General features: G+C 45.5%; 1 protein-coding gene across 2 annotated transcripts in view; it reads left to right on the forward strand.

Annotated features, from left to right (window-relative positions):
- LOC119399975 (receptor-type guanylate cyclase Gyc76C) overlaps nucleotides 1-27,842 on the forward strand; it is a 282,517-nt gene that overhangs the window by 231,376 nt on the left and 23,299 nt on the right. For both annotated transcript variants that reach the window (XM_049417913.1, XM_037666878.2), the window contains exons 6-15: nucleotides 1,345-1,491; nucleotides 4,122-4,294; nucleotides 6,307-6,448; nucleotides 10,009-10,211; nucleotides 12,682-12,787; nucleotides 16,990-17,068; nucleotides 18,173-18,278; nucleotides 23,588-23,743; nucleotides 25,621-25,725; nucleotides 26,208-26,279. In XM_049417913.1, the coding sequence (XP_049273870.1) occupies nucleotides 1,345-1,491; nucleotides 4,122-4,294; nucleotides 6,307-6,448; nucleotides 10,009-10,211; nucleotides 12,682-12,787; nucleotides 16,990-17,068; nucleotides 18,173-18,278; nucleotides 23,588-23,743; nucleotides 25,621-25,725; nucleotides 26,208-26,279 (1,289 nt within the window). The remainder of the gene's footprint in view (nucleotides 1-1,344; nucleotides 1,492-4,121; nucleotides 4,295-6,306; nucleotides 6,449-10,008; nucleotides 10,212-12,681; nucleotides 12,788-16,989; nucleotides 17,069-18,172; nucleotides 18,279-23,587; nucleotides 23,744-25,620; nucleotides 25,726-26,207; nucleotides 26,280-27,842) is intronic.

Consider the following 27,842-nt stretch of genomic DNA (forward strand, 5'->3'; position numbering starts at 1 on the left):
CGGCCACGGTGTAAGATATATACTCTTTAGGTGAGGACACTCGCGAGACGCGATCGACCAGATAAAGTAACAACGCCGAGAGCCCGTCGGACCGCTGACGGCAGCGGATACCTACCGGCGGGAAGATGCAACTTCAACACAAAAACGCGTTCCCGTAGCAACTGGCGCTTCGCGGGAAATCTGAATTTCCTAGTCAGCGAACGCGGCTACGGCACGCCAGCAACTCAAGTTAGAAACGCATACCGCGTTTTTCACGAGCGAAAAACAAGACATGCAGCGGACGCCGGCGTTGCCGCCGACTGCGTCGGTTGCTATAGCAACGGTGCAGAAAGCATTTTCTCTCTAAGTTGCGTCTTCCCGCCGCTAGATACCCGCTGCGGTCACCGGACCAACAGACGCGCGCCGTTGTTACTTTATCTGGTCGAACGCGCTCTGCATGCAAGCCGAGGAGTGTCCACACCTAAAGAGTATATATCTTACACCGTGCCTTCGGCGCATCGCGCCAAACAGCGTGTTCGGGCTGGCCGGCGTCCCCACCGGTCGCGTTGGTCACCGCCGGTCTTCGCCTGCCGCTGCGCCGGGAGTACCAGCCCGCAACACAGCACTCGTGTTTCCCGACGTATTGCCAGATGGCGTCCATATCTCACGCAGCGCCTCTTCTATCGTCTTTAGACGACATTTGCAGCGAAGCACGCAGATACGCGGCCAATTTTTTGTACGTCGCATTCAGCGAGCTTTTTGCCGTCGCCGTAATGTTCCGTACCGTATCAAAATAACATCGGCCCGCGCGTCGTATGTTTTGCGTGCGAGCGCTGGCGACGAATGTGGCTGAAGCAGAGATTAAACGAGTCGGCTGTCTCCGTCGGGCGGCGCATGTGATAACATATCGCCCCGCGTGCGAGGCCTGCCGCCGATGGCTTCTCAAGCGGAGAGGAAACGCCGCGCTTTTCTTTCGTCGCGCGAAAGGCACATGGAGATAGGAGCCGGAGGTTGGGCGGCGTGCCTTCGGGAGGAAGTGCGTACTTTGACTTAAAGGGCGTGGTCGCCCGCGGCCGTGCGCGCCGTACATCTCTAGACGGCTCATAGCTTTGTACATGCTGGGCTCTCGCCACTCACTCCGCGTGAAGCGGTATACAGCTCGAAAAACGCTTCGCTCGCTGGAGCGGCCGTATTCCCTTACGCGATAGTTTTGTAGAGTTACACCAGATCGAATCCTAAAGGCTTTTGCTGCTAGCCTTACTTCGTATGACATTCCAATTTGTTGCTATTGCTATAATTGCTTCGCCCTTGCGGCGAAACTGTGACTTTTCTTTATATAAATAATGATAACATTGAATTGCGCAGTCTACGTGTTCTTGGGCAACTACCGGGACCTGCAGACGTTGCTCATCGCCATGCGCATGCGTGGTCTGACGGACAAGGCTGAGTACTTGGTCATCATGATAGACCATGACATCGACTCGTGGGAGGAATTCAACCATAACTTTTTCGGTACGTCATCATGCATTTGATCATAAGTTACCATGCCGATGAGGCATAGTTTAGAAATCTGCCGTTCACCATTTTTTTTGTGCACTTATAGTCTGTTAAAACCTGAAAAAACCAAGTAAGCTCTGCCTACAGCCATTGCGGTCCCTCCCAGAGAAATTGCATAAATGCTTCATCCAATAGCGCTTGCACATTTTCGTGACGTCAAGCACTTCTCCAGCGTTTCAAACAGTTCACTTTCCCAAAAAGACGCACGTTTGTGTCAATGGTTTTAGATGGAAAGCTTGTGCGTCCTAGTAAATTTCCTCAAAGATTGCGACACCGCTGCTGAGCCTAACATGACGTTTTAGGTAGAAACGACGAACCTTTAAAACTGCGTAGTGTTTATATTAGCCGAGAAAAATTACTTGCGGTGCGAGAGGAAGCCAGCATGACTGTGGATCACAGGTGAACGGCAGGCACGGCGTGGTTCTGTTGGCGGAGCCTACATTTATGAGTGCGGAGCACTTTAGGGACTCGGTCTGCTGTATGCTGTCGTCTCCTGTCGTCTGTCGTCTCATGTCGTCGCTTGACACTCCGGCAAAACCATGCATAGCATAGCCATGTGTAGACATGTAGCAGTGTATAGTATAGTATAGCAAGAGGCGGGAAAGAGAACTGAAGGTGAGGAGCACGAAAAGGGGGAGAGGGTAAAGCATAGCATAGCTATGTATGGCGTCACGCATGCAAAGCCAAGTATAGTATAGCAAAAGGGTGGGAAAAGGAAATGAGGGCTACGAGGAGTGATGTGAGAGTGAGGGGCATAGAAAGGAGGAGGGGAGAGGGTAAAGTATAGTATATAGCAAATGGTGGGAAAGTGAAGTGAGGAGGAAGAGGAGGGGAAAGGGTGAAATATAGTCATGTATGGCGTCACTCACGCCGAACCATGAATAGTACATTATAGCAAGGGGTGGGAAATGGAAGTGAGGGTGAGGCGCACGTAGAAATGTGAGGGTGAGGAGGAGGGAAAGGAGCAGGTTAAAGCAAAGTACAGCCGTGTACAGTATATTATAGCAAGAGCGGGGCAAAGTGAACTGAGAGTGAGGAGGGGACATTGTAAAGTATAGCATAGCAATGTATAGTGCAGTATAGCAAGCGGGCGGGAAAGGGAAATGGTCAGGAGGATTGTTGTGAGGGTCAGGAGGAGCAGCGAGGGTAAAACATAGCATAGCCATGTATAGCGTCAAGCAGGCAAGACCATGTATGGCTTAGCAATATATACTATAGTATAGCAAGGGGCGGGAAAAAGAAGTGAGGTCGTGAGGAAGAGGGAAATGAAAACAGGAGAGGGTAAAACATAGAACATCCATGTATTATGTAGCATAGCCATGTGTAGTATAGTATTGCAAGGAGGCGGGTAATAGAAGTGAGGGTGAGGAGGGAAAGGAGAAGGTGGGAGGCAGAATCATCATAATGGAACGGCAGCGCAACTACACACGGACAGAAGAGCATAGCATAGTCGTGTATAGTATAACATAGCAAGGGGGGCAAAGGGAAGTGAGGGTGAGGAGGAAGGAAAGGGGAGTGTACAGCATGGCATAGCCATGGATAGTACAGTATAGCAAGGATGTAGAAAAAGGAAGTGACGTTGAGGAGGAGATATGTGAGGGTCAGAACGAGAGGAAGGGTAAACCATAGCATAGCCGTGTATAGTGTAGTATAGTAAGGGGTGGGACAAGATAGTGAGGGTGAGGAGGAGTGATGTAAGGGGAGCGTGAGGGAGAGGAGGAGGGGAGAGGGCACCTTTCCTTAATTAAGGTTTCTTTTTCTTAAGGAAATTGAGGTTTCCTTTCCTGGCATGGGTGCCGAGCAGGCTGCTCGTTTGGAATGCCAGTGTCGCCGAAGAGCAAGCGAATCACTGCTCCGCAATTCCTAGTGCTTTCACGTTGAGTGCAGCCGCATAGATATTTATTAGGTTGTAACTGAGTATAGTCGAAATCTGCCGCTCACCATTTCGTGCACTTATTAGTTCGTTACAGCCTAAGAAAAAATGTTAGCTCCGCCCACAGCCATCGCGGCCCCTCCCACAGAGAATTTGCATAAATGTTTGATCCAATAGCACTTGCTCATTTTCGTGACATCAAGCACTTCTCGAGTGTTTCAGACAGTTGACTTTCCCACACAGACATACGTTTGGGTCACTGGTTCTAGGTCTCAAACTTGAACGTCCTAGTGAATTTTGTCAGGGATTCTGATATCGCTGCGCAGGGAGACATGGTGTTTGGGTAGTAATGACATACGATTAATTAACTATTAATTTGCGCAGTGTTTACATTAGCCAAGAAAAAGTACTTACGGTTCAAGTGGAGCCAGCTAGCGCAACTGTCTTTCACAGGTGAATGGCTGTGGGCGGAGCCTACATTTTTGCTTAGGTTGCAACCTAGTGTAGCGCCATTGCCAAGTCTTGCACGCTCTTTCCTGCAATTGTGTCTCATTGCCGTTCTGTTGTTGTCACTCTACGAGGGCTTAATATTGGATCCAGAATGCAGTAATTACTCCCAGTCAGGCGGGAACGGAACAACGTTTTTATTCCAGACTCATAGACATACAGTTGCCCGACGGTACACCAAGTTCTGCCAACACGTTCCATGCAGGGAAAGTTCCTGAGAAGGACATCCGTGCCCTGAGTGAGGCGTGCAGTCAGCTGCTGGTGATTCTGCCCAGGCCCCCCGCCGGCGACTCATATTCGGAGTTCATTGAGAAAGTGCGGGAGTACAACCAGAAGCCGCCTTTCAACTTCCCTCCTGGACCAACCATCTTCAAGAAGGTGCATGTCTTCATGCGTCACTCGTCGTTTCCTCGCAGGAACTTAAAGGGGCCCTGCCACACTTTTTGAGCATGGTCAGAAAACGCTGCCGATCAATAGTCAAGCCTCCTGAATACATGCGAGCCAAACACTATAGCTCAGCACGCAGCCTGGAATTTACGATTAATTCTCAAAGGCAGCTAGAAACTGCTCCCTCTTTTCTCGACAAACGGTGCCATAAACCCGAATGACCGTGTCATAAACCCAAAGTGCACCGCCATTGGCTGATTTGGGCATCGTGAGCTGCATATAGTTACCGCGTCTGCCACGGCACGGTGCGACGTGCATGCGCGCTCGCTTTCGATCACACAGAAGGTAAGCCGTGCGTTCGAGGAAAAAAAGAACGAAAATAAAGTGGTCAAGGTTATGACGCGCGCTGACAAACAGACTTAGCTTCTTGCCCCCTTGTCATCCCAACCTGCGTAGCTTTCAGCGCGCTCACTGGTACGACAGGAGAGAGAAAGCGCTTAAAGCATATGGCAAATCCCTGTAACCCCGCGCGTACTTGACGGATTCAAAAAATTATTGCGGCATTCGATTCGAGCCAATAAACTCTTTAATGAAGTCATTCGATGATTACTTGCGAAAGTGTTGCAGGACCCCTTTAACTGAGGGACTGAGCTTTAACAGCAGAGCTGTGCTAAGTTGAGCCCTCGTCATCGGCATGTCTGTCCAGTGTCACCCAAGCCACATGACCAGAGGGCAGAGTGAATGCCGGAATAAGTAAAAATAAATGATGATGATGATAATGATACTCAAAATTATACTAAGCTGTCTTAATCTACCCTCACTACACTTGCATGCTTACAGCATCGCTGTCCGATGGCTTTCACGGCATGGAATTGGCATAGCTGTTTACCCAGCCTTCACTGCCTCATTTGCATCACTCTGCATGGGCAACCAGCTAAATCATGCATGGCATAGAACATGTAGCTAGTTGTCAATGGCTAGTGCACACCGACATTACCATGATGGCCACCATATTAGGGTACTAGCTCGCCAAGAGGCTGTGCTAGCAATAAATGTGACCGCACAACATACATCTCGTACCAAGAGAGAAATCAACAGCAGCGATGACATTTTAGTGAAAAACTGCCACCGTCATGCGAAAAGTGATGTATAATAATATTAAAATTGGTGGGGTTTAACGTCCCAAAACCACGATATGATTATGAGAAACGCCATTGTGCAGGGCTCCGGAAATTTCAACCAGTTTGACAGGTTCTTTGACGTGCACCTAAAAAAGCACACGAACCTCAAGTGTTTTCGCCTCGATTGAAAATGCGGCCGCAGCGGCCAAGGTTTGATCCGATGACCTGCGGGTCAGCAGTTGAGCACCATAACCACTAGACCACCATGGCGGGTGAAAAGTGATGTACACGTGAATATGGTGTGGCTGCCATTCTCATGTATTGGTGTGATTAAAAGCTGCTTCAAGAACATCGCATGCAGTCTGGCTTCCATCGATTAGCGCAACAGGGCCGGATGCCAAAAGCGGGGATCAGCTCTAAGCCATTACGTGACCAGCTTAGTTGCGGACAATTTTTTCCTCAACTAGCCTGTCAGCTACATCACGCCATCTTTGAAATGCACGTTTAGCTCGATCCAACCTGCCTTGATGTTGCATGTGTAATTTTATAGTATTTCATTGCTCATTGCCTGGTCCTAAATTCCACAGTCTATGTTTTTTTATTTATCATGCATGTTTCAGTCCGGTCGGGTAGTAACTGTGGGTGTAATCCTTTGATTACTTCTTTTTTCTTGTTTGCTCCGCTCTCATTATGTTCCACATTCAGTCTGTCAAGATAAGCTGTCGCTCAGAATTTTGCCAACCCTGTATACGGTGTTGATCTGCCAACCCTGATATAAGTGTTGTAATGTACTTGTATTCTACGTACGTATAGTGTATTTATTATGTATTGTAGTGTATTTATTATGTGCTTCTCTTTCCTCCGCCACCTTTATCTTCGCAGCACATCACTCAGTACGCGTCGTACCTGTTCGACTCAGTGATGCTGTACGCTGACGCCGTGACGTCGCTGATACGCAAGAACCACAACATCTCCGATGGTCAAGCCGTCATTCGGGAGATCATAGGCAGGAAACGCTACAAAAGTAAGAGGAATTCTGTACTTTTTTCTTTAGCGCATATTCATCAACATCTTGGGACGAGTGTGTCACGAATTGGCTGTAACGTTTAAAAAAAATCACAGCATATCCACGGAGTGAATGATGATGAGTGGGCGAAGCTGCGGAGGTTCATCGGTAAACCGTGAATCTTCCGTGAATTCTGCCCAGTACATCATCACCGACGTGAGATCGGGCGCGTTTATACTAAAGGTTCGATGAGTTATGACGACTTGCAGCTCACTTTAATTTTACATGTACGCTGTGAATTTTCATTGTTTAGAAAACCATTGCTTTAGAAAACACCTTGCGTCTTTCGTTAAGCAGCTGGCGTCTTTTTCGTTTTGCTTTAGAAACATCTGGCGTTCTTTCGTTTTGTTTTTACAAAACATCTGGCGTCTTTCGTTGGTTTATTTCATCAATCAACGGCGTTTTGAACAAAATTTTTATTGTTTAATCACGCACAGGAGAAATCTCACCAGGCACTACCTTGGAGGTAAACAATGGCTGCTAATGGGAATGAGAGACAGAAGAAGTCGGCTTTTAGCTAACACTTACACTTCTACAGAGACAGAAGAATTCGGCTTTTAGTTAACGCGCACGCTGCGAATTTTTTATTGTTCAACAACGCACAGGAGAAATCTCCCACCGGCACCACCTTGGAGGTCAAAGGGTAAGACTTGTTACTCACTACTACGAGCACGACGAGGGACGAACGGGTGCCGCCTTAAGGAGCTTCGCCCCTAAAAAAGGTTTAGGTGTCCTTACCTACAATTAAGGGACGTAGTGGCGTTAGCTGGGTTAACTTCCTGCGATGGCAACTCTATTTGGAATGTACAGTTTCGTCAAACCTTGAGGGCCCCTTATGTAGACTTATGAACTGTGTGAACACACACTCCGCTTGGGACCTGGTTGTTGACATAGGTGTGTGCACGGGGGTGGCCGCCCCCCCCTAGTCACCTGAGAGGGGGGGCAGGGCAAAGTCTGCCCCATTCTATGATTTAAAGGGATGGGGGAGGGGCACTGCAATGAACCTTCGCCCCCTGATGGGGAACCCCGCGCACGTCTATGCTTGTTGACCATCATCTACCTCCATTGTAGTTGAATGGAGTGAGTGCAAGCACGCACACATCAACTACTGGTGTGTCTGTATGCATCAGTGCAAGCGAGCGCCAAATGAGAGCAGAGTAGTCGAACAAGGAGTGGAAAGCGCAACGCAAGTACCATCACGAGAGCACAGCGAGATGCGCATGCTGCATATGCTGCATGCCTGATGTATGTGCTTACTTCGTGCTTACTTTTTTGTCAACTACTTTATGGTTTCGTGTTGTAAGAGTAGACATTTACTCTACTGAATAGTCGTTGGTGTGGCCCTTATGTTCCTTTGTTTCTTTGTCTGAGGCCTTTTATGCATCACGTGTGCCTCCATAATGTGCATTTCTCATATAAATGAAGCACAGAATAGAGAAAAAAAAGAATCACACAGAAGCCTCAGTAGTATTCATTTGTCAATTGTACACTGTTACTACTACTACTACTAATTAATAACTACTGCCCATTACTGTTGCTGCTCCTATTACTGCTTCTCACCTTTACAACTATTACAGCTACTGCCCTTACTATATTAAGGCTATCTTTACAACTGTTTGCACTGGTGGTAGGAGCACTACAGTCGGTTACAACCCGAAAAAAATCTCAGCTCCACCCACAGCCATTGCTGTCTCTCTCATATATAATTTTCATAAATGTTCCATCCAATGCCACAAGCATTTTAGATGCGAAGTATCTTAAGGCCGAGCTCAATCCGGTGATGGTGGTGGTGGTGGTGGTGTGCGGCGGAACCACCCTTACTGCGCATGCGCATACTCTCTCCACACACCTCCTCTCCACTCCCCCTCACCATTCCCCATGTCATCTACCCCTCCCCACTCACCCTCTCCCCTTCCTCTCTCCCCTCCCTCTCTCCCCTCCCCCTCTCTCATTTCCCTCTCCACTCACCCACTCCCCTCTCCACTTTCCCTCTCCCCTCCCCTCTCTACTTTCCCTCTCCACTTTCCCTCTCCCATCCCCTCTCCACTTTCCATCTCCCTCCCCCTCTCCACTTCCCCTCTCCCCACCCCCTTTCCACTCTTCCACGGAAACGCGGGCTAGACATGCCGAAATCCTCTCCTGCGCAACGCCGCGATGAGCTCGAGCGCATGCGCGTCCCCTCCCCTTCTCTCTCCTCTCCTACGCTGCTCCCCTCTCACCCGCCTGCCGACCGCGTTCCCCGCTCGCCCTGTGAGAATTAACGGCCAGGCTAGATGGAAGATACGACGCGCGTAGCGTCCCTCTTCGCGTTCCACGACACGAGGTCGGTAGTATGCCCAACGAACGCCAACGGAACGCGATCGTGCAAGTGCTCCGGCTTCGCATCGCCTCATGGTCCCCTTTAGCGGGAGATGGTGTAATTTTTCGTTATGTTAAGTACATCTGAAGTTGACTTCCCCCACAGTTGACTTCCTTATACAAATACATGTTTGTGTTGCTTGTTTTATGTCGGACACTTGAACATCCCGATAAATTTTGTCAGGGACTCTGACATCGCTGCTCAGCCAAACATAACGTTTTAGGTACTGATCACCAAACTTTAACTCATAATATGCGTAGTACCTCACATATGCAAACTTCGATATAAAGAACTCGGATATAACGAATTATCGGTTATAACGAAGTAAATTAAATATAGCCTTTGCAATAGATGCAGTGGTTCAAATATATGCTTATAACGATTTTTCGGATATAACGAAGTCATGTTCATGTCAAATGCGACTGTTATAATGAGGTTTAAGTGTACTTACATTAGCCGTGAAACAGTACTTACAGTTCAAGCGGAAGCCATCTAGCACAGCTGTCTTGCACAGGTGAAGGGTACGCACATTGCGGCTCTGTGGGCAGAGCTACCATTGTTCAGTGGAGCCGTTAAGCATTTCGTTATGCCATGTGGTGACACCAGAAAGCTAGCACTACCACCATGAACCGGCACGCACTCTCTTCAGCCTCTTTCATCATCTTCTGCCTAGCTCCCAGAACACGTGCGTTCATCTGTCCAGCGTGAGATGCAATAACTCTGATGGGCGAGAGAATGATTGCAGAGAGGGAGAAAGAAAAAGATCAAATGAAAGAGAGAGACAGACAGAGAAATAGACACAAAAAAAAGAGATAGAAAAAAAAGAGAAAGAAAGCATAGTCATATACTCAAACCTCGATATAACGAACACGGATATAACGAAGTATCGGTTATAACGAAGTAAATGAAGAATAGTCTTGTCATAGAAACAGTGTAACGAATAAATGTTCATAACGAATTTTCGGGTATAACGAAGTTATTTTCATGGCAGATGTGACTGTTATAATGAGATTTCAGTGTAGCATGGGGTAGGAGAGGGAATTGAGGGTGAAGGCAACGCCACTGGCTCCGCTGCTTCCTCGGTCTTTGTGCCACTAGTAGCTGCCCCCAACTTTCTTCTTAGCTCGTCACTGAGTATTCTGGTACTTTTCTGACACAGGCGTGACTACCGCCGAGATGAGTATCACGCCCAAGGGTGACGTCGAGGGCAACTACACAGTGCTCGCGTTCCTGCCCGTGTCCGACGAGGCCGCCATCAAGGTGCGCAACAAGCTGGTTGAGGCCCGTCGGGCCTCGCACTCAGTTATCGAGCGGCTCTTCCAGCCTGCTGGCGGCTTCAAGTACGTCGACGACGAGACAGCTGTGAGTCACCAAGCCCCAGCAACCCCCCCCCCCCCGTGATTCTTGTGTATCTAAGGAGTACCGTATATTGCAAATGAGTTCTGCAGAATCTCGCAAAGTGGCGGAAAAGTTATGAAAAGGATAACTGACAACAACCCGATTGTAGCCGAAGCCACAAGGAAATTCATACAAATTTCTCGGAAAGGAAAGCCTCCAGCTGAAAAAAATTCGTCCCGGTCCAGTGATCGAACCCGGGACCAACGCCTTTCCAGGCGGCCGCTCTGTATACCATTTGAGATAACCAGGATGCTATCACTATTGGCAGTGCAAGTGCAAATTAGTCAATGACTCGAAGCACTCAGAATATTGCAAATGAGTTCTGCAGAACCGTATAGCAAAGCCGTCCCGAAACATAAAAGACTGGCATGTCTCCTGCCTCCGCTATTGCGTTTCTTTGTAGGCTTGCGCAAATAATAAATTTTAGGTTTGAAGCGAATTCGAGGCGAATAGTGATTTGGTTGAATAATTTCGAATCGAATTCGAATATTATATATCGCATATTATTAAGAAAGATGAGCATATTTGTCATGACCCAACTAACCTGCACAATATTTTGTTTTAAATTAAAACAAGGCATGCACAAATGTCGTTCTTTTTGGTTCAGAGGAAGTGGGAGCAACCTTGAATAGTAGCAGGATTTGAGTTTCGGTGGAATGCAAGTGATAACCTGTAAAATATGTTACGTTTTAAAATTTACTATACTAAGAGCATATAAGCTGGGATAACAAGCTTTTAAACTTAAAATATGGTGAATCGATTTGAGGGTAATATGTTCATTTCACCTTAAAGTGGGGCTTCGCGGCACTGCAGATTTTTTCTGGAAGGTGTATTCACGGTATAGCACCCCTCCACTGCAGTGAAAACACCTCTACAGGGGGTTACGTGTGGACTTATATACACCTATTCGTTCATTTCAAATACTTCGAAATTTCCGAGAATTTAAATTCTAATCGAAGCAAATTTGAATACTATATTATTCGTTCGAATATTCGCACAAGCCTAGTTTTTTGCAGTGCACAAAAACGCGCGTGCGCGTCTAGATTGGTTCGAGGGAGTCGTAGCTTTCGGTGTGAGACTCAGATGCTGCCTATCACCCAGCGTTACCGTAAAATTCTGAGCAATTGCTCATGTGCTGATGTAAATCATGCTCTACAGGAAAGACATGTCATGATTTTCATGTTACCACCTGCCCTTTGTGTTTATCATACAGTCATGTCATGCAATACCAATTTTCGTTTTTATCACGCTTATCAAAACGGCCGCGAGCGCACCATGAGTATGGCGTGTAAATCATGCCCTACACGACATGCATGTCATGATTTTCATGTTACCACCTGTCATTTATGTCCGTCGTACAGTCACGTCATGCAACACCAGTTTTGGTGTATACCAAGCTAGTGAACCGGTCGCGAGCGCACCATGAGCGCGGCATGTAAATCGTGCTGCACATGAAGTGCTTGTCATGATTGTCATTTTGCCACCTGCCATTTATGCTCGTCGTACAGTCACGTCATGCAGTACCGATTTTGGTGTGTATCAAGCTAGCAAAATGGCCGCGAGCACACCATGAGCCTGGCTTGTAAATCATTCTGTACATGACATGCATGTCATGATTTTCATGTTACCACCTGTGATTTATGTTCTTTATACAGTGATGCTACGAAATACGATATTTGGTACATATCAAGATAGTGAAACGTCCGCAAGCGCACCATGAGCGGAGCATGTATGTCATAGCGTACATGACATGCATATCATGATTCTCATGTTACTACCTGTCATTTATGTTCACCATACAGAAATGCTTTGTCGTACCAATCTTGGTATATATCCATACAATTAAACGGCCGCGAGCGCCCCGAGACCATGTCATGTAAATCATGCTGTACATGACATGCGTGTCATGATTTGCACGATAGGACCTGTCACTTATGTTTGTCATATAGTCTTGTCACGCCATACCAATTTGATATATATCAAGTTAACGAAACGGCCACAAGAGCACAAGACCGTGGCATGTAAATCATGCCGTTCATGACATGCATGTCATGATTTTCATGTTATGACCTATCGATTATGTTCGTCATACAGTCATGTTGTGCCATACCAATTTTGGTATACGCCCCTTTAACAAAACGGCCAGGAGCGCACAAAGTCATAGATGGATGGGCGGGCGGGCGGGTGGGTGCGCTCAAAGTCACAAGTGCGCTAAGAAATGCTTTGAATTTAAAGTCGTTGACGCTGCACAATATCATTTCGTGATGGGCTTTTAACTTGTGAAGAGATGTTTACATTCTTGGTGGCTTATCCTGTCTCTATTGATCATTTCTCAAGTTTCGTCCTCAAGTGTGTCATTCTCATGCATGAGACCATCCAGCTTCTAAAAGGAGACTTTCAACCTTTTTTCTCCTCTAAAACTCGATGTCTAAAGGCGTTTGATCCGAGAGTCAATGACAGCCTCCTTTGGAAGACTGGACAACCGCCCCTGGCAGAACCACCCTGTGGCTACGACGGCTCAGGTTGCAACGCCCCAGTAGGTAAGTAAGTTAACTCTGCACAAGTGGCACATAGCCACCACGGAGGGACTGGCGAAGAAATTTGTGCGGTGCTCAAAACAAGTACACTCAAACTTCATTATAACAAAGTTGCATCTGACACGAAAATAAGTTCGTTATATCCGAAAATTCGTTATAAACGTATATTTGTCACACTGTATATATGACAAGACTATTCCCCACTTACTGCGTTATAACCGATAATTCGTTATATTCGTATTCGTTATATCGAGGTTTGAGTGTAGAAGTGTGTTCCGAGGCAAAAGGCATGAAAACGATGACAAAGGGAGGTACTAATACACACATAAAGGGCACCTATTTTATATAGAGACTACTGACACAGTTCGTCAGTGCGCTGCTGCATTCAGGTTAAGCAACTCTCTTGGTGGTGATGATATGGATGCCACACTGACGCAACAAGCAGCTGCTTCGATTAATCCTTTTTGCCTCAATTATTAGTCCACTTGTCGTGTGGATCTTCTCTGTACCTCGATCCCTTTGTCTGTCGTCGCCTCCGCACCTTTCACCTTCAGAACATGCTTAAAGGGGTACTGACACAAATATTTTGGCCTCGCGTTTTTTTGCTGCAATGTGCTGCTGGGGGCCTGTTAGTCATAACACGGCACATCGTTTGCTGCAGCGCGCGACAAATAATTAATTACAGGCTCCTCATTACCGACCAGTGTCAGTTTCGGTTTCAAAAACGACAAGCCTCCGGGTGCAACTATCACCACCTAGCGGCTGCAGCGCTCGATCACGTCAGCACACAGAAGCGTGACACACTTCCGCGCTGTTCGCGTCGTCTCCTCGCATTCGCATGCTTGCCGCACGTGCTACGCGATGTCGTCGCCTTCATCGTCCTCGTTATCGTCGTCCTCCTCATCGTCGTCTGTTGGCGACGATTTCCTTGAGACACCAACAGCGCTGCGGCGAGCGCGTCAAAACAGAAATGGCGGCTACGACGTCATCATAACTTGTTGCACCGGCTACTACGGTTACATAGGGGAAGTAGGGGGGTCACCTCGGGTCACCTCCGAGGGTGTCAATGCAATAGGTGCGGCCTATAATGCTGGATCGCGCATGCGAACTTCAAAATTCATATAAAATACCTTCCAAGCTTTATTTGCTGTCGATATTTTGCAGATGGTACACGCACGTACACGGAAATCGATCCAGCAGGCTATCTCGGCCGCGAAATTTTGTGTCAGTACCCCTTTAACTAACAGGCTCAGTAATCCATTCTAAGTTCAGAATGTAAAAAAATCGGCAGATCCCACGCACGGTGGGAATCGATGTAATGCGAAGCAGCCAGCAAAGAGCTGCATACATCGCCTTGTTTGTCTTTGAGCCAAATGAAATCATTCATGCCATGACATCTAGTCCACCATATATCGCATGTTTGCCATGCACGCATGCATGCACAATCTAGTATACACCATGCCAATGAAACGCATATTCTGGTATATACAATGCATGACCTGTCGCTTATGTTCATCACGCACTCGAGTCGTGCCATACGAATTTCGGTATATATCCAGTTAACAAAACGGCCGGAAGCACACCATGACAGTGGCATGTAAATCATACCGTACATGACATGCATAACATAATTCGCATGTTAAGACCTCTCATTTATGTTCGTCATACAGTGACATCGCGCAACATCAATTTTGGTGTATATCAAACGAGCGAAATGGCCGCGAGTGCACCACGAGTATAGGATGTAAATCATGCCATACATGGCATGCATGTCATGATTTTCATGTTAACACCTTTCATTTACGTTCGTCCTACAGTCGCTTCGCGCAATACGAATTTTGGTGTATATCAAGCAAGCGAAACGGCCGCGAATGCACCATGAGCGCGGCATGTAAATCATGACATACATGACATCATGTCATGCTTCCATCTTACCACCTCTCATTTACGTTCGTCATGCAGTCGCGTCGCGCAATACCAATTTTTGTGTATATCACGCAAGCGAAACGGCCACGAATGCGCCATGACCATGACATGTAAATCATGTCGTACATGTCATGCATGTCTTGATTTTCATGTTACCATGTCTCAGTTACGTTCGTCATACAGTCGCTGCGCGCAATACCAATTTTGGGGTACATCAAGCTAGCGAAGCGGCCGCGAATGCATCATGAGCGTGGCATGTATATCATGGCATACATGACATGCATGTCATGGTTTTCATCTTACCAACTGTTATTCATGTTCTCCATAGAGTCACTTCGCGCAATACCAATTTTGGCGTATATCAATCAACTGAAACGGCCGCTAGCGCACCATGAGCGTGGCATGTAAATCAGGTTGTACATGACTTGCATGTCATGATTTTCATGCTACCACCTCTCATTTACGTTCGTCACACGGTCGTGTCGCGCAATACCAATTTTGGTGCATATTATGCCAGCGAAACGGCCGCAAGTGCACCATGAGCGAGGCATGTAAATCATGACATACATGTCATATATGTCATGGTTTTCATGCCAGCACCTGTTATTCATGTTCTTCATACACTCACATAGCACAACACCAATTTTGGTAGATATCAAGCAAGCGAAACGGCCGCGAATGCGCCATGAGCATGACATGTAAATCATGTCGTACATGTCATGCATATCATGATTTTCATGTTACCACGTCTCATTTACGTTCGTCATACAGTCGCTGCGCGCAATACCAATTTTGGTGTACATCATGCTAGCGAAGCGGCCGCGAATGCATCATGAGCGTGGCATGTAAATCATGACATACATGACATGCATGTCATGGTTTTCACCTTACCAACTGTTATTCATGTTCTTCATACAGTCACTTCGCGCAATACCAATTTTGGTGTATATCAATCTACCGAAACGGCCGCTAGCGCACCATGAGCGTGGCATGTAAATCAGGTTGTACATGACTTGCACGTCATGATTTTCATGTTACCACCTCTCACTTACGTTCGTCATACGGTCGTGTCGCGCAATACCAATTTTGGAGTATATCATGCAAGCAAAACGACCGCAAATGCACCATGAGCGTGGCATGTAAATCATGACATAAATGTCATGGATGTCATGGTTTTCTTGCTACGACCTGTTATTCATGTTCTTCATACAGTCACATAACACAATACCAATTTTGGTGTATATCAATCTAGCGAAACGACCACGAGTGCGCCATGAGCGTGGCATGTAAATCATGTCATACATGACATGCATGTCACGATTTTCATGTTATCACGAGTCAGTTATGTTCTTCATACAGAAATGTCTCGTTATACCAGTTTTCGTATATATCCCTTCATTTAAACGGCCGCGGGCGCCCAGAGACCATGTCATGTAAATCATGCTGCACATGACATGCGCGTCATGATTTGCATGTTAGGACCAGTCATTATGTTCGTAATGAATTCTTGTCACGTCGTACCAATTTTGGTGTATATGAAATTAACGTAACGGCCACAAGAGCCTAAGGTCGTGGAATGTAAATCATGCTGTTCATGACATGCGTGTCATGATTTTCATGATATGACTTGTCATTTATGTTCGTAATAAGGCCATGTTATGACACACCAATTTCGGTATATATCCGATTAACGAAACGGCCAGGAGAGCACAAAGTCGTAGGCGGCTAGATAGATAGATAGATAGATAGATACGCTCAAAGTCGCAGAAGTTCGCTAAGAAATACTTCGCATTTAAAACTCTTTCTAGAGATTGGACGCTTATTTTCGTTCTATCTGAAGCCTTGAAAGTGTCATGTGTGCCTCCAGGACATGTACTGATCACTCTTAATGAGGCACAAAATGGAACCTTGAATTAAGGAAGGAATTGCAGAGGTGTTTCAACAGCTTCCGTTTGTAGTGCACTACTACACTTACTGCATCAACTACTACTCCTACTAGTAGTACTACTAGTAGTCGCAATGTCATGGCATCAGGGGTGGCCGCTGCTCACCCTGAAGTTTTATGCCCTAGCTTTCCCCTTCCTTCTCTAGACAGCTGTCTGTAGTTTCAGTTTCCTTCTTTTTCCATCTGTGTACAAAGTTGTCAATTTAGAAGTTCCATCCTTTATGCGCCCTTCCTGGCAATGAGTCGGCTTCTTGACATGCTACAATGCCGTGTCATGAATATAATAATGGGCATTCACATTGTCTGCCTCTCATTTCTTTTTCTTTTTTCGCAGATAATCGGCGAGAGATACTAGCCAGTGTTCTCGGAGTCCTACTTATCCTAGTGTCTGTGTTTGCAACTATTGTCTACAGGTAAGATGCGTTATGAGCTATAGTTCCCTTTTTGTTCGCCATCTAGGGAAATCCCACTTTAAGCACAACTATAGTACTAGCCAGTATCATGAGAGAGAACCAGGGTCATCCATTCATTCGTGGCATGAAGCTACAAAATAAACACTCAGTTTTCTCAGAAAGAGAGCTTTGCAACTGCAAAAGAGAATTTATACTGCTGAGAGATTTGAACCAGGGACCAATGCCTATCTGAGGTGGTCATACCAAAATTTGCCATCGTAATGCGACCTGCTAGATCAGATGATGGTGGCTAATCTGAAAAGACGTTGGTCCTGGGATCGAAATCCAGGCCACTGCGAACTTTGCTTCAGCTACACAGGCTTCTTGCTAAAAAACCTGTACGAGCTTCCCAGCTCTGCTGTGCCATGCTACGAACAGGAACAGCTGGGTGACAAATTTTCCATTTCGTGACGGCGCATCACAGCTCTTGCAGCTTTTGTGGCAGTAAACCGAACGTAACTAACTTGTCACTTTCACGAGCCCTTCCTCCACCTTGCAAGCTTCGACAGAACTCATTTGCCAGCTAATGCACTGTGTTTGTTTTCCATCTTCTCGTCCCTAATATTCGTCATTAGCTTCTGTCATTTTTCAAGCAGCCACTTTTTTATGCTTGTAAGTTGCCGTAAACCTGCATATATATATTATAAAGGTACGTTACATATGTGCATATGTGTATATACTTATATTGGGGGGGGGGGGGGGGCTGAAGGTGGTGGGTTACAACTGTAAACCAGCCCTTAACTTAACTATACATAACCTTTGCTCTTTCATAATTCATATTTCAGAAGATTGCATATTGGATTCATATGTATATTTTGTAAATGAAGATCCTGCTGCGGAACGTTAGCAATAGCAAAGCAGCTGCAAGTACGCGAAGCTTTTGGTTTCAATGCTCTTAGAATAACAACGCGAGTCATTGTGACCATTGCCTGACTGACCAGTGGCACCTACTGCTACTATACAGCATGCGTAGTAGCACTTGTACGACGACGCATTTCTCGCCGATGAAGGCTTGTCTAGTGCTGGTTGCGCTTCACATGTGTTCTTGGTTCCGTTTGAACCCAGGAACTGGAAATACGAGCAGGAGATCGCGGGTCTCTTGTGGATGATTGACAAGCGGGAACTGGAGCCTTTGACCACTTTGACCGGCCCGAAGCATGGAATCAGCAAGGTGAGACTGTGACGTCAGCGTTTATCGAGGTTATATACCAATATGGTGATGTGCAGTGTGCAAGGCGTTCTATGCACCCTGCCTCCTATGTTTGCATAGCTAAAACCGTAGGCGTGCGCAGGGTTCTTTATTACGAGTGGGGGCATAGTTTCATCATATCCCTACCTCCCTCCCAACCCCCCCACCCCCTAACCACCCCCTAAGTAATGAAGCGATGGCATGTGTTTCTCACAGTGGCCTTGCCTTTGGTGCCCGGCTTTCCAGGGTTAAATATGGGAAGTAAACTAGTCTTGGAATGCAACACCAGGGTTCCTCGGCCACCCCAATCACCAAAAACCTACATGGTCATTAAAAAATGACACGACAGGTCCGACTGAGTAGAGGTGTACAGGGCAGACTTGGCGTCCACCATAGATGATTATGCGGGGGTGGCCGCCCCTCCTGCTCACCCTGTGCGCATGCCTATCATTAGAACTACTGGCAACTCCTTGCTGAAACCCTGATAAAAGCAGTTATAAGTAGAGCTGTGCGAATAGCAAAATTTTGGGTGCGAAGCGAATTCGAATAATAAAGATTGAGTGCGAATCGAATCGAATAATTTCGAATAATTTTCGAATATTTCTCAAACATTTTTCGAATAATTCTAAGTGAAATTACAGAAAAAGTTGCAGAGAATCCCTAAGTATGTTCTTGTGAGATAGCAACATGAAAGTGTTTCTTTTCGCTAGGTTGATGAAGCGCTGGTGGGGTCATATTTCATAGTTGTCTTTCTTATCAAGAGTGAGGCAATGTAGAGGCCGAATTGCATTTATGTACATGATTTGGTGCAACCAAAGTGTTGCCGACAAATAGGCAGAGATGCCATTTCCTCAGCCTCTCCTCCTCTTTCAACTTCTGTGGAAGGCCTACTGATGTGGCAGACAAGGGTGTGCTCCCTTCAAGTCCGGAGTTCCAAATCTGCCTCGTAGACGTCGATATATAAGAACATCTGAAATTTTGGATGCTAAAAAATCGGCAGATCCCACGCACGGTGGGAATCGATGTAATGCGAAGCAGCCAGCAAAGAGCTGCATACATCGCCTTGTTTGTCTTTGAGCCAAATGAAATCATTCATGCCATGACATCTAGTCCACCATATATCGCATGTTTGCCATGCACGCATGCATGCACAATCTAGTATACACCATGCCAATGAAACGCATATTCTGGTATATACAATGCATGACCTGTCGCTTATGTTCATCACGCACTCGAGTCGTGCCGTACGAATTTCGGTATATATCCAGTTAACAAAACGGCCGGAAGCACACCATGACAGTGGCATGTAAATCATACCGTACATGACATGCATAACATAATTCGCATGTTAAGACCTCTCATTTATGTTCGTCATACAGTGACATCGCGCAACATCAATTTTGGTGTATATCAAACGAGCGAAATGGCCGCGAGTGCACCACGAGTATAGCATGTAAATCATGCCATACATGGCATGCATGTCATGATTTTCATGTTAACACCTTTCATTTACGTTCGTCCTACAGTCGCTTCGCGCAATACGAATTTTGGTGTATATCAAGCAAGCGAAACGGCCGCGAATGCACCATGAGCGCGGCATGTAAATCATGACATACATGACATCATGTCATGCTTCCATCTTACCACCTCTCATTTACGTTCGTCATGCAGTCGCGTCGCGCAATACCAATTTTTGTGTATATCACGCAAGCGAAACGGCCACGAATGCGCCATGACCATGACATGTAAATCATGTACATGTCATGCATGTCATGATTTTCATGTTACCATGTCTCAGTTACGTTCGTCATACAGTCGCTGCGCGCAATACCAATTTTGGTGTACATCAAGCTAGCGAAGCGGCCGCGAATGCATCATGAGCGTGGCATGTATATCATGGCATACATGACATGCATGTCATGGTTTTCATCTTACCAACTGTTATTCATGTTCTCCATAGAGTCACTTCGCGCAATACCAATTTTGGCGTATATCAATCAACTGAAACGGCCGCTAGCGCACCATGAGCGTGGCATGTAAATCAGGTTGTACATGACTTGCACGTCATGATTTTCATGTTACCACCTCTCACTTACGTTCGTCATACGGTCGTGTCGCGCAATACCAATTTTGGAGTATATCATGCAAGCGAAACGACCGCAAATGCACCATGAGCGTGGCACGTAAATCATGACATAAATGTCATATATGTCATGGTTTTCATGCCAGCACCTGTTATTCATGTCCTTCATACACTCACATAGCACAACACCAATTTTGGTAGATATCAAGCAAGCGAAACGGCCGCGAATGCGCCATGAGCATGACATGTAAATCATGTCGTACATGTCATGCATATCATGATTTTCATGTTACCACGTCTCATTTACGTTCGTCATACAGTCGCTGCGCGCAATACCAATTTTGGTGTACATCATGCTAGCGAAGCGGCCGCGAATGCATCATGAGCGTGGCATGTAAATCATGACATACATGACATGCATGTCATGGTTTTCACCTTACCAACTGTTATTCATGTTCTTCATACAGTCACTTCGCGCAATACCAATTTTGGTGTATATCAATCTACTGAAACGGCCGCTAGCGCACCATGAGCGTGGCATGTAAATCAGGTTGTACATGACTTGCACGTCATGATTTTCATGTTACCACCTCTCACTTACGTTCGTCATACGGTCGTGTCGCGCAATACCAATTTTGGAGTATATCATGCAAGCAAAACGACCGCAAATGCACCATGAGCGTGGCATGTAAATCATGACATAAATGTCATGGATGTCATGGTTTTCTTGCTACGACCTGTTATTCATGTTCTTCATACAGTCACATAACACAATACCAATTTTGGTGTATATCAATCTAGCGAAACGACCACGAGTGCGCCATGAGCGTGGCATGTAAATCATGTCATACATGACATGCATGTCACGATTTTCATGTTATCACGAGTCAGTTATGTTCTTCATACAGAAATGTCTCGTTATACCAGTTTTCGTATATATCCCTTCATTTAAACGGCCGCGGGCGCCCAGAGACCATGTCATGTAAATCATGCTGCACATGACATGCGCGTCATGATTTGCATGTTAGGACCAGTCATTATGTTCGTAATGAATTCTTGTCACGTCGTACCAATTTTGGTGTATATGAAATTAACGTAACGGCCACAAGAGCCTAAGGTCGTGGAATGTAAATCATGCTGTTCATGACATGCGTGTCATGATTTTCATGATATGACTTGTCATTTATGTTCGTAATAAGGCCATGTTATGACACACCAATTTCGGTATATATCCGATTAACGAAACGGCCAGGAGAGCACAAAGTCGTAGGCGGCTAGATAGATAGATAGATAGATAGATACGCTCAAAGTCGCAGAAGTTCGCTAAGAAATGCTTCGCATTTAAAAGCTTCGGCGTTCGATTTTTCGGACTTCCTGCCCAAATTTCAGGTCCAAAACAGCATTAATTGAGCCCCTAACTCTGCCACATCTTTCATCTCCATATTGGAACCAGCGTTTTCTTGAGTTAATACATTGGCGACCGTAGCGGAGCTTGAAAGACAGCTTTGCCGCAATACGGGGTGTGATGAGGTGAAGCATATTAAAAATCTAGGGACCACTTCCAAACGGACGTTGACCGTCTCTTGGCTAAGTTAAACCGTAACGGACCTTGAAAGGCAGCTTTGCCACAATACGGGGGTGTGAGGAGGTGAAGCATATTGAAAATCTAGGGACCACTTCCAATCAGACGTTGACTGTCTCTTACCTCAATTCGACCGTAACGGAGCTTAAAAGGCAGCTTTGCCGCAATACGGGGGTATGAGGTGAAGCATATTGAAAATCAAGGGCCACTTCCAACCGGACTTTGTCTCTTGGCCAAGTTCGACCGTAACGGAGCTTGAAAGGCAGCTTTGCCGCAGTACGAAAGTGTTATGAGGTGAAGCATATTGAAAATCTGAAGGGGTCACTTTCAACCGGACGTTGACTGCATTTGTCTTTGGGAAGTTCGAATAGTTCGAATAGTAAAATTTCAGTGCGAATCGAATCGAATAGCAAACACTATTCGAAAAATATTCGAAATTTCGAATATTCGCACACCCTTAGTTATAAGAATATCTATCACCTTTCTTTAGGCTTCCTGCTTCTTAGGCTTCGGTATATACTTCGTTGAGAGGCAACTGTATGTCACTAAAATAAAATGAAATTGCGTTTCTCTCAAACTTACAAACTATCAGAGAGAGGATGCAGCACAAAACGCTCATTTTCGCAGCTTGAGGACCATTTGCAAGATAGCTTGCAAATGGCACGTCACCTGGTCATACCTTTGTGGGTGCTAGTTGCGATCTGGTTCGATGTAGTAACTTACATCTTACGTTGCATGACTGAGTCACTGTCACTCATGTCTGTCGTGTGAGTCCAGCTTTTTGGAGTAGATTATAGAACTCTATCACAGACGTCACCCTCATTCAAAGCCCAAAGAAGGACCCTGTGGTTCCTCTTTATTTTCGTAAAGTTTTAAATATATTTTTTTGTTTTCTCGTCACTGAAATCTCCTGCACGTCTAGGATCCCTTTGTGTCTCGCATTATGGCCTAGTGTCTATAAATGCGAGAAAATTACTGCACAATTGGATGGCAAAGTTCTGGAGACCAAATTTGAAGCAAGTGGAAGCGTTAGAATAAGTTGTGGTCTATTTTGCAGCAATTAATTGTAATTATAAGGTAAATAATTATTTAATTATTATGCAGTTAGTCAAGTCATGCTGTATTTCCTCAAAAATAAAGTTTAACGACCCACTCAAAGCACGAGCAATAGCTGTCTGCTGGCAGTGAGCACTCCTAAAGAGGTAAAAAAAATATACTTTTTAAAATTCCAGCTGAAGCGCCTCGCGTCCAACATCTTGTCGAACACGGTACTGCCTTCAAAAGCTATCTTGTGTTGCAAAACATTTCAACCAGAAGTGATATAAAGGACTGTTAGGCAACGAGAAAGCTTGCTTTACCATTAGGTGAGTGTTTGCGGTCTCTTCCATGCCCGGAATGCACAGAATTGGCAAAAGTAAGTCGCGTCTCCAAATGTGGACGTTGTGTCGCAAAGAGTTATCACTTTCAACCATTTTGTATTGCCGATTTATTCAAGTTTCACTCGCAACGATTCCCACGGTGCATGTAGCACACGCGGTATTTTTCTTTTTGTTATGGCGACAAAGCAATCTGTCCTCTTATACTTATTTTGCTCCGCTTCTCTCTCGTTCTCATGGTCGCCGTTAGCTCAGCCTGATCAGCCAGATGGTGAGCGACTCCCGGATGATGAACCTGTCCGAGGACACGTACCGGTACCGGGGCACCATGACGTATGTCAAGAAGCTCGTCTACCACCGCCGGTCGGCCGACATCCCGCGCGCGGTCAAGAAAGAGATGAAACTGGTGAGATCAGTGGTCACGGCACGGCTATCAAGTGCTCGCCTCCTCTGCCAGCTATCATTGTGTGTACAATGTCAATCACGCGAGTCTACAAATGAACCAAAGAAGGGGAACTTTTTCGAGGGGCTCGTTTCTTTATGAAACAAACAGCGCTTGTGTACGACCAGGACACATAACGGGAACACATGACAGCGCCGTCGTGTGTCCCCGTTCTGTGTCCTGGTCGTATACAAGCGCTGTTTGACTCGTAATGCTTCACAGACAAGCTCAAGTTCACATCGCGTTTCGTCATTAGACTGAATCAAATGAATCCAACAGACAGTTATGCCAAGGAAAGCATAGGTGACAGTAATTGTTGCCTTTTAACTCTAGTGTAGTAATTATGGCGTGAATTGATATGAATTAAAGTGGACAAAAAATCACTCTTTCCGACGGTGGGATCCGAACCCACGACCTTCAAATTACGCGTCTGATTCTACCAATTAAACTGCGATGAAAGGCATTTCCACGTAGCTTCTGGGAAGCACCTTCCACCGTAGCTCAAATGGCAGAGCATCAGACGCGTAATTCGAAGGTTGTGGGTTCAGATCCCACCGTCCAAAAGAGTGATTTTTTGTCCACTTTAATTAATTTCAATTTACATCATAAAATTCATTTGTACAAGCGGTTTCGCAGTTGACCGCAGAATGCCGAAGGTTTGCCGCGGCTACGTCTCGCAGTAGCTGTGGGGTTCCGCATCTGCTTGTCCCACTATGATGCTTTGACTCGGCATGCAGCGTGAGAGTGGGTGGTGTTGTCGCAGTGTCAGCACGTGCTGTTTCTTTTTGTGAGACGTAGCAATTAAGTCAGCTGATTGATTGCTTATTATAAGTGTGATTCACACTGCACCTGTTGCGGTGGCCTATAGAGGCTATCGTGCAAAGTAAATATTTGCGTGGTCTGGTATCCTGAAGGCACATATGTTGCACCTGTAAGGCTTCAGACAAGAGGCTTCATGAATCGGGACAAACATATATACACTATAGCTTTTCTCAGTGAATGGAATAGAAACCTGATGCAGTAGCACAGTGGATGTGGCTCTCTATAGGTGTGTGCAGGATCGCGGGTCTGCTTCCTAGCTGCAGCGGAAGATGCTTGTATGCATTCTCATGCCCAGTACTGAGTGGGTTGCCCATTGTTTTGATGGATTGTTGTAGGCATATACTTATCTTTATATTCAGGCAAATAATTCGTTGCACTTTATTTGTACAGTTAGCTGCTGTATTCTTTAAAGTAGCGGTGCAGAAATTCAGCACATTTGCTAAACCCTTCCTTTGGCTCAGATTGGCTGTACTAATGCTCTTCCACGCTTCCATTCTGAAAGTGCCAAATAGCCGACTTGTCGAAGCTTTTACCATTTAAGCGTTTCATTTCTTTTAGTGAATGCAACGGCTAGCATTCTTGCAGGCTCCAGTGACGTGTGTGTAAACTTGTGTCGCTGATTTGGCAAGCAGCAATGGACAAAACGCTTGAGTTACATAACGCCACCATCTGCTGCCAGAGAAAAAGAAAGCACATCTTTTATAGTTTTTACTAAAGCCTCCAAGATCTGGCAGATCTGGCAGTCTGCATGTTACTGGATCTTGGAGGGCACGTATATATTTTGCACTGGCCATCATCTTGTCACCCTCAAATTATTTGCTCTTTTTACCCCTGTCGTTTGATTAACTGTTTTCATAGCCAATGTAATCTGCTCCCACGGTACCAGATCTCGAAGGTCATGTATTTTTCATGTGCCATGGCCCTGGTATCTGCTATTTAGTTTTCGCATTGTGTGACTTACTACATGAGCGAGTTAAATCACTCGGTGATGGGGTACAGTGACATGTTCCTACACTCAGATGCGCGAGCTGCATCACGAGAACCTGAACCCGTTCGTGGGAGCCTGCGTGGAGCCCAACTGCATCTATGCCGTCTCCGAGCTGTGTGTCAAGGGAAACCTGCAGGTACGTACAAAAAGAAAGAGTTGATCATTCAGTTTGATGCGGTTATCAGATTTAATGAGGTTATGTTGTTTAGGAAACCATTGGAAACACAGGGACAGGTATTTTATATTGTGCGAAGTTTCCGATAAAATTTCAGCTGTGAGACAGCGCTCGTGTTGTTTGTTTCTTCTTCTGTCCCTATGTTTTCACGGGTTTCCTGTCCACCATGGACCAAATCCAACTAGGCTAATTTGCAGTCTTTATGTTGCTTAGGTTGCTGTGTTCTCCAGAATGAGAGATGGTAGACGAAAAAAAAACAATCGATCAGCATACTGTGTATGTTCTAGTGTATGATATGTACTGTACGAGGTGTATTTCTGCGTTGATTTTTTTCGTATGTACGTAAGAGATGTTTTTGGCAAAAAGTGAATAAGTGTTACGGATAAGCTTGTTCTTTTTCTTACAGTGTTGCCAACCATTTGTTGTTGTTTTTTTTCTTCTAGGACATTTTGGAGAATGACGTCATCAAGTTGGACAACATGTTCATCGCTTCATTTGTTTTCGACATCATAAAGGTACGGCCTTACTTCTACCGTCTGTGTGTGTGGTGCGCCAATGCGTGTGATGGCTGTGTCCGCTACAGTGAGTCATGAATGCCCCAAGAAAAATGGGTCACATTAATGGGATTGTACAGAACTTGTATGAAGCTGAGTGAGTGCCACTTCTTTATCACTGTTGCTTGACTTCTAAGGTATAACTTACACAATCTTATTAAAATTGTAAGCGAATATCTCCTCTGGTGCAGATGGTGTTCTTATGCTGCTTCCATAAAGAAAGTTACAATAATGTAGATGTATGCAAATGTGAGCATCTGAGTCATCAAGACGGCAAAATCTCTCGTCTTTTTTTTTCCTTATCTATGGCATGTGTGCGCTGCGCCATCTTCCTGTACTTTGTAAGAGGTAATAAAATACACGCAATAACAGGATAAAAACCGGTAACGCTTAGAGTAGCATCCTTGAATGTGAGCTGAACCGAACCCAAGCTTGTGCAACTCTGTACTGTAAAGTCGCGTGAGAGGACAGTGCTGTTCATTATGTCACAACAATTATTGTGAGCGCTAGTCCATGATCTCTCATATAACATATTGCCACGGCCGCCTCTTCTTTTATTTTGATGTGTTTGAGTTTGACCGGCAAGGACGGTTATCAACGCTCGACGCTGGCCCCGAAGCAGTGTTCGAGAAGCTTCACGATTTTGGTAGATCGTTTTGTTAAGATTGCGCGCTGCACGCGAATGTTCCAGCTTTGTCGAGAGATAACGCCGCCACCAGCGATATTGCTGGAAAGTTCCATAGCGCCTGTATAAAAGCCGACGCGCTTGACCGCTTGTCAGTTGATCGACGGTCGACGCTCTGCTCGCCGCTATCAGTGCATACCGTGTGTATTGCTGTAAATCAACTTTCCATTTCCCGGCCACAAGTTCGGCCAAATAAACAGTTTCCTCTTGAAAACGCCGACTGCTGTCTTCGTCGACGTCACGACCACGTGACAATATGATAATCCTTTCACATATGCAAACACATTTAAATAGAGCAACAAGCTCTCCAACACTTATAATACCATTCTTGGGCGTGAGCTAAACCAAACCTGAGTCTGCTTGTATCTGTCCTGTAAAGTCACGCAGAAGCTTGAATGAAGATGTACCGGTATTCTTTTTTTCGTGATGTAACTGAGGCATGGAATTGGTTGCTGAGTGACGTAGTAGTAAATACAAATTATGTTAATAAATTTATGCGCTTACTTGATGTGCATTTACATGATTTACCGTAATGATTAACTTGAACTTTACTTGTTGTTATAGAAATTCTAATGTGTCTTGTTTGGTTGTAACATACCGCAGTTTTTATGTATTCCTATGAGTGTGTGTTTAATCTATTGATGTAAGTTGTATAACTATGTGCCTACCTAATTCATACGAAGTGTCGTACCACCCTGTACTGACCCTTAAGAGGGGGTTGACACTATTTCTCAATAAAATAATAAAAAAGGGCGATGTTATCGGTAGTGCCGTAATATACGGTAAGCACACAAACCATCATGTGATCTCTCGTCACATAGTAATATAGGTTGTTTGCT

This window comes from Rhipicephalus sanguineus, chromosome 7 (genome assembly GCF_013339695.2).
Source record: "Rhipicephalus sanguineus isolate Rsan-2018 chromosome 7, BIME_Rsan_1.4, whole genome shotgun sequence".
NCBI classification, from domain to species: domain Eukaryota; kingdom Metazoa; phylum Arthropoda; class Arachnida; order Ixodida; family Ixodidae; genus Rhipicephalus; species Rhipicephalus sanguineus.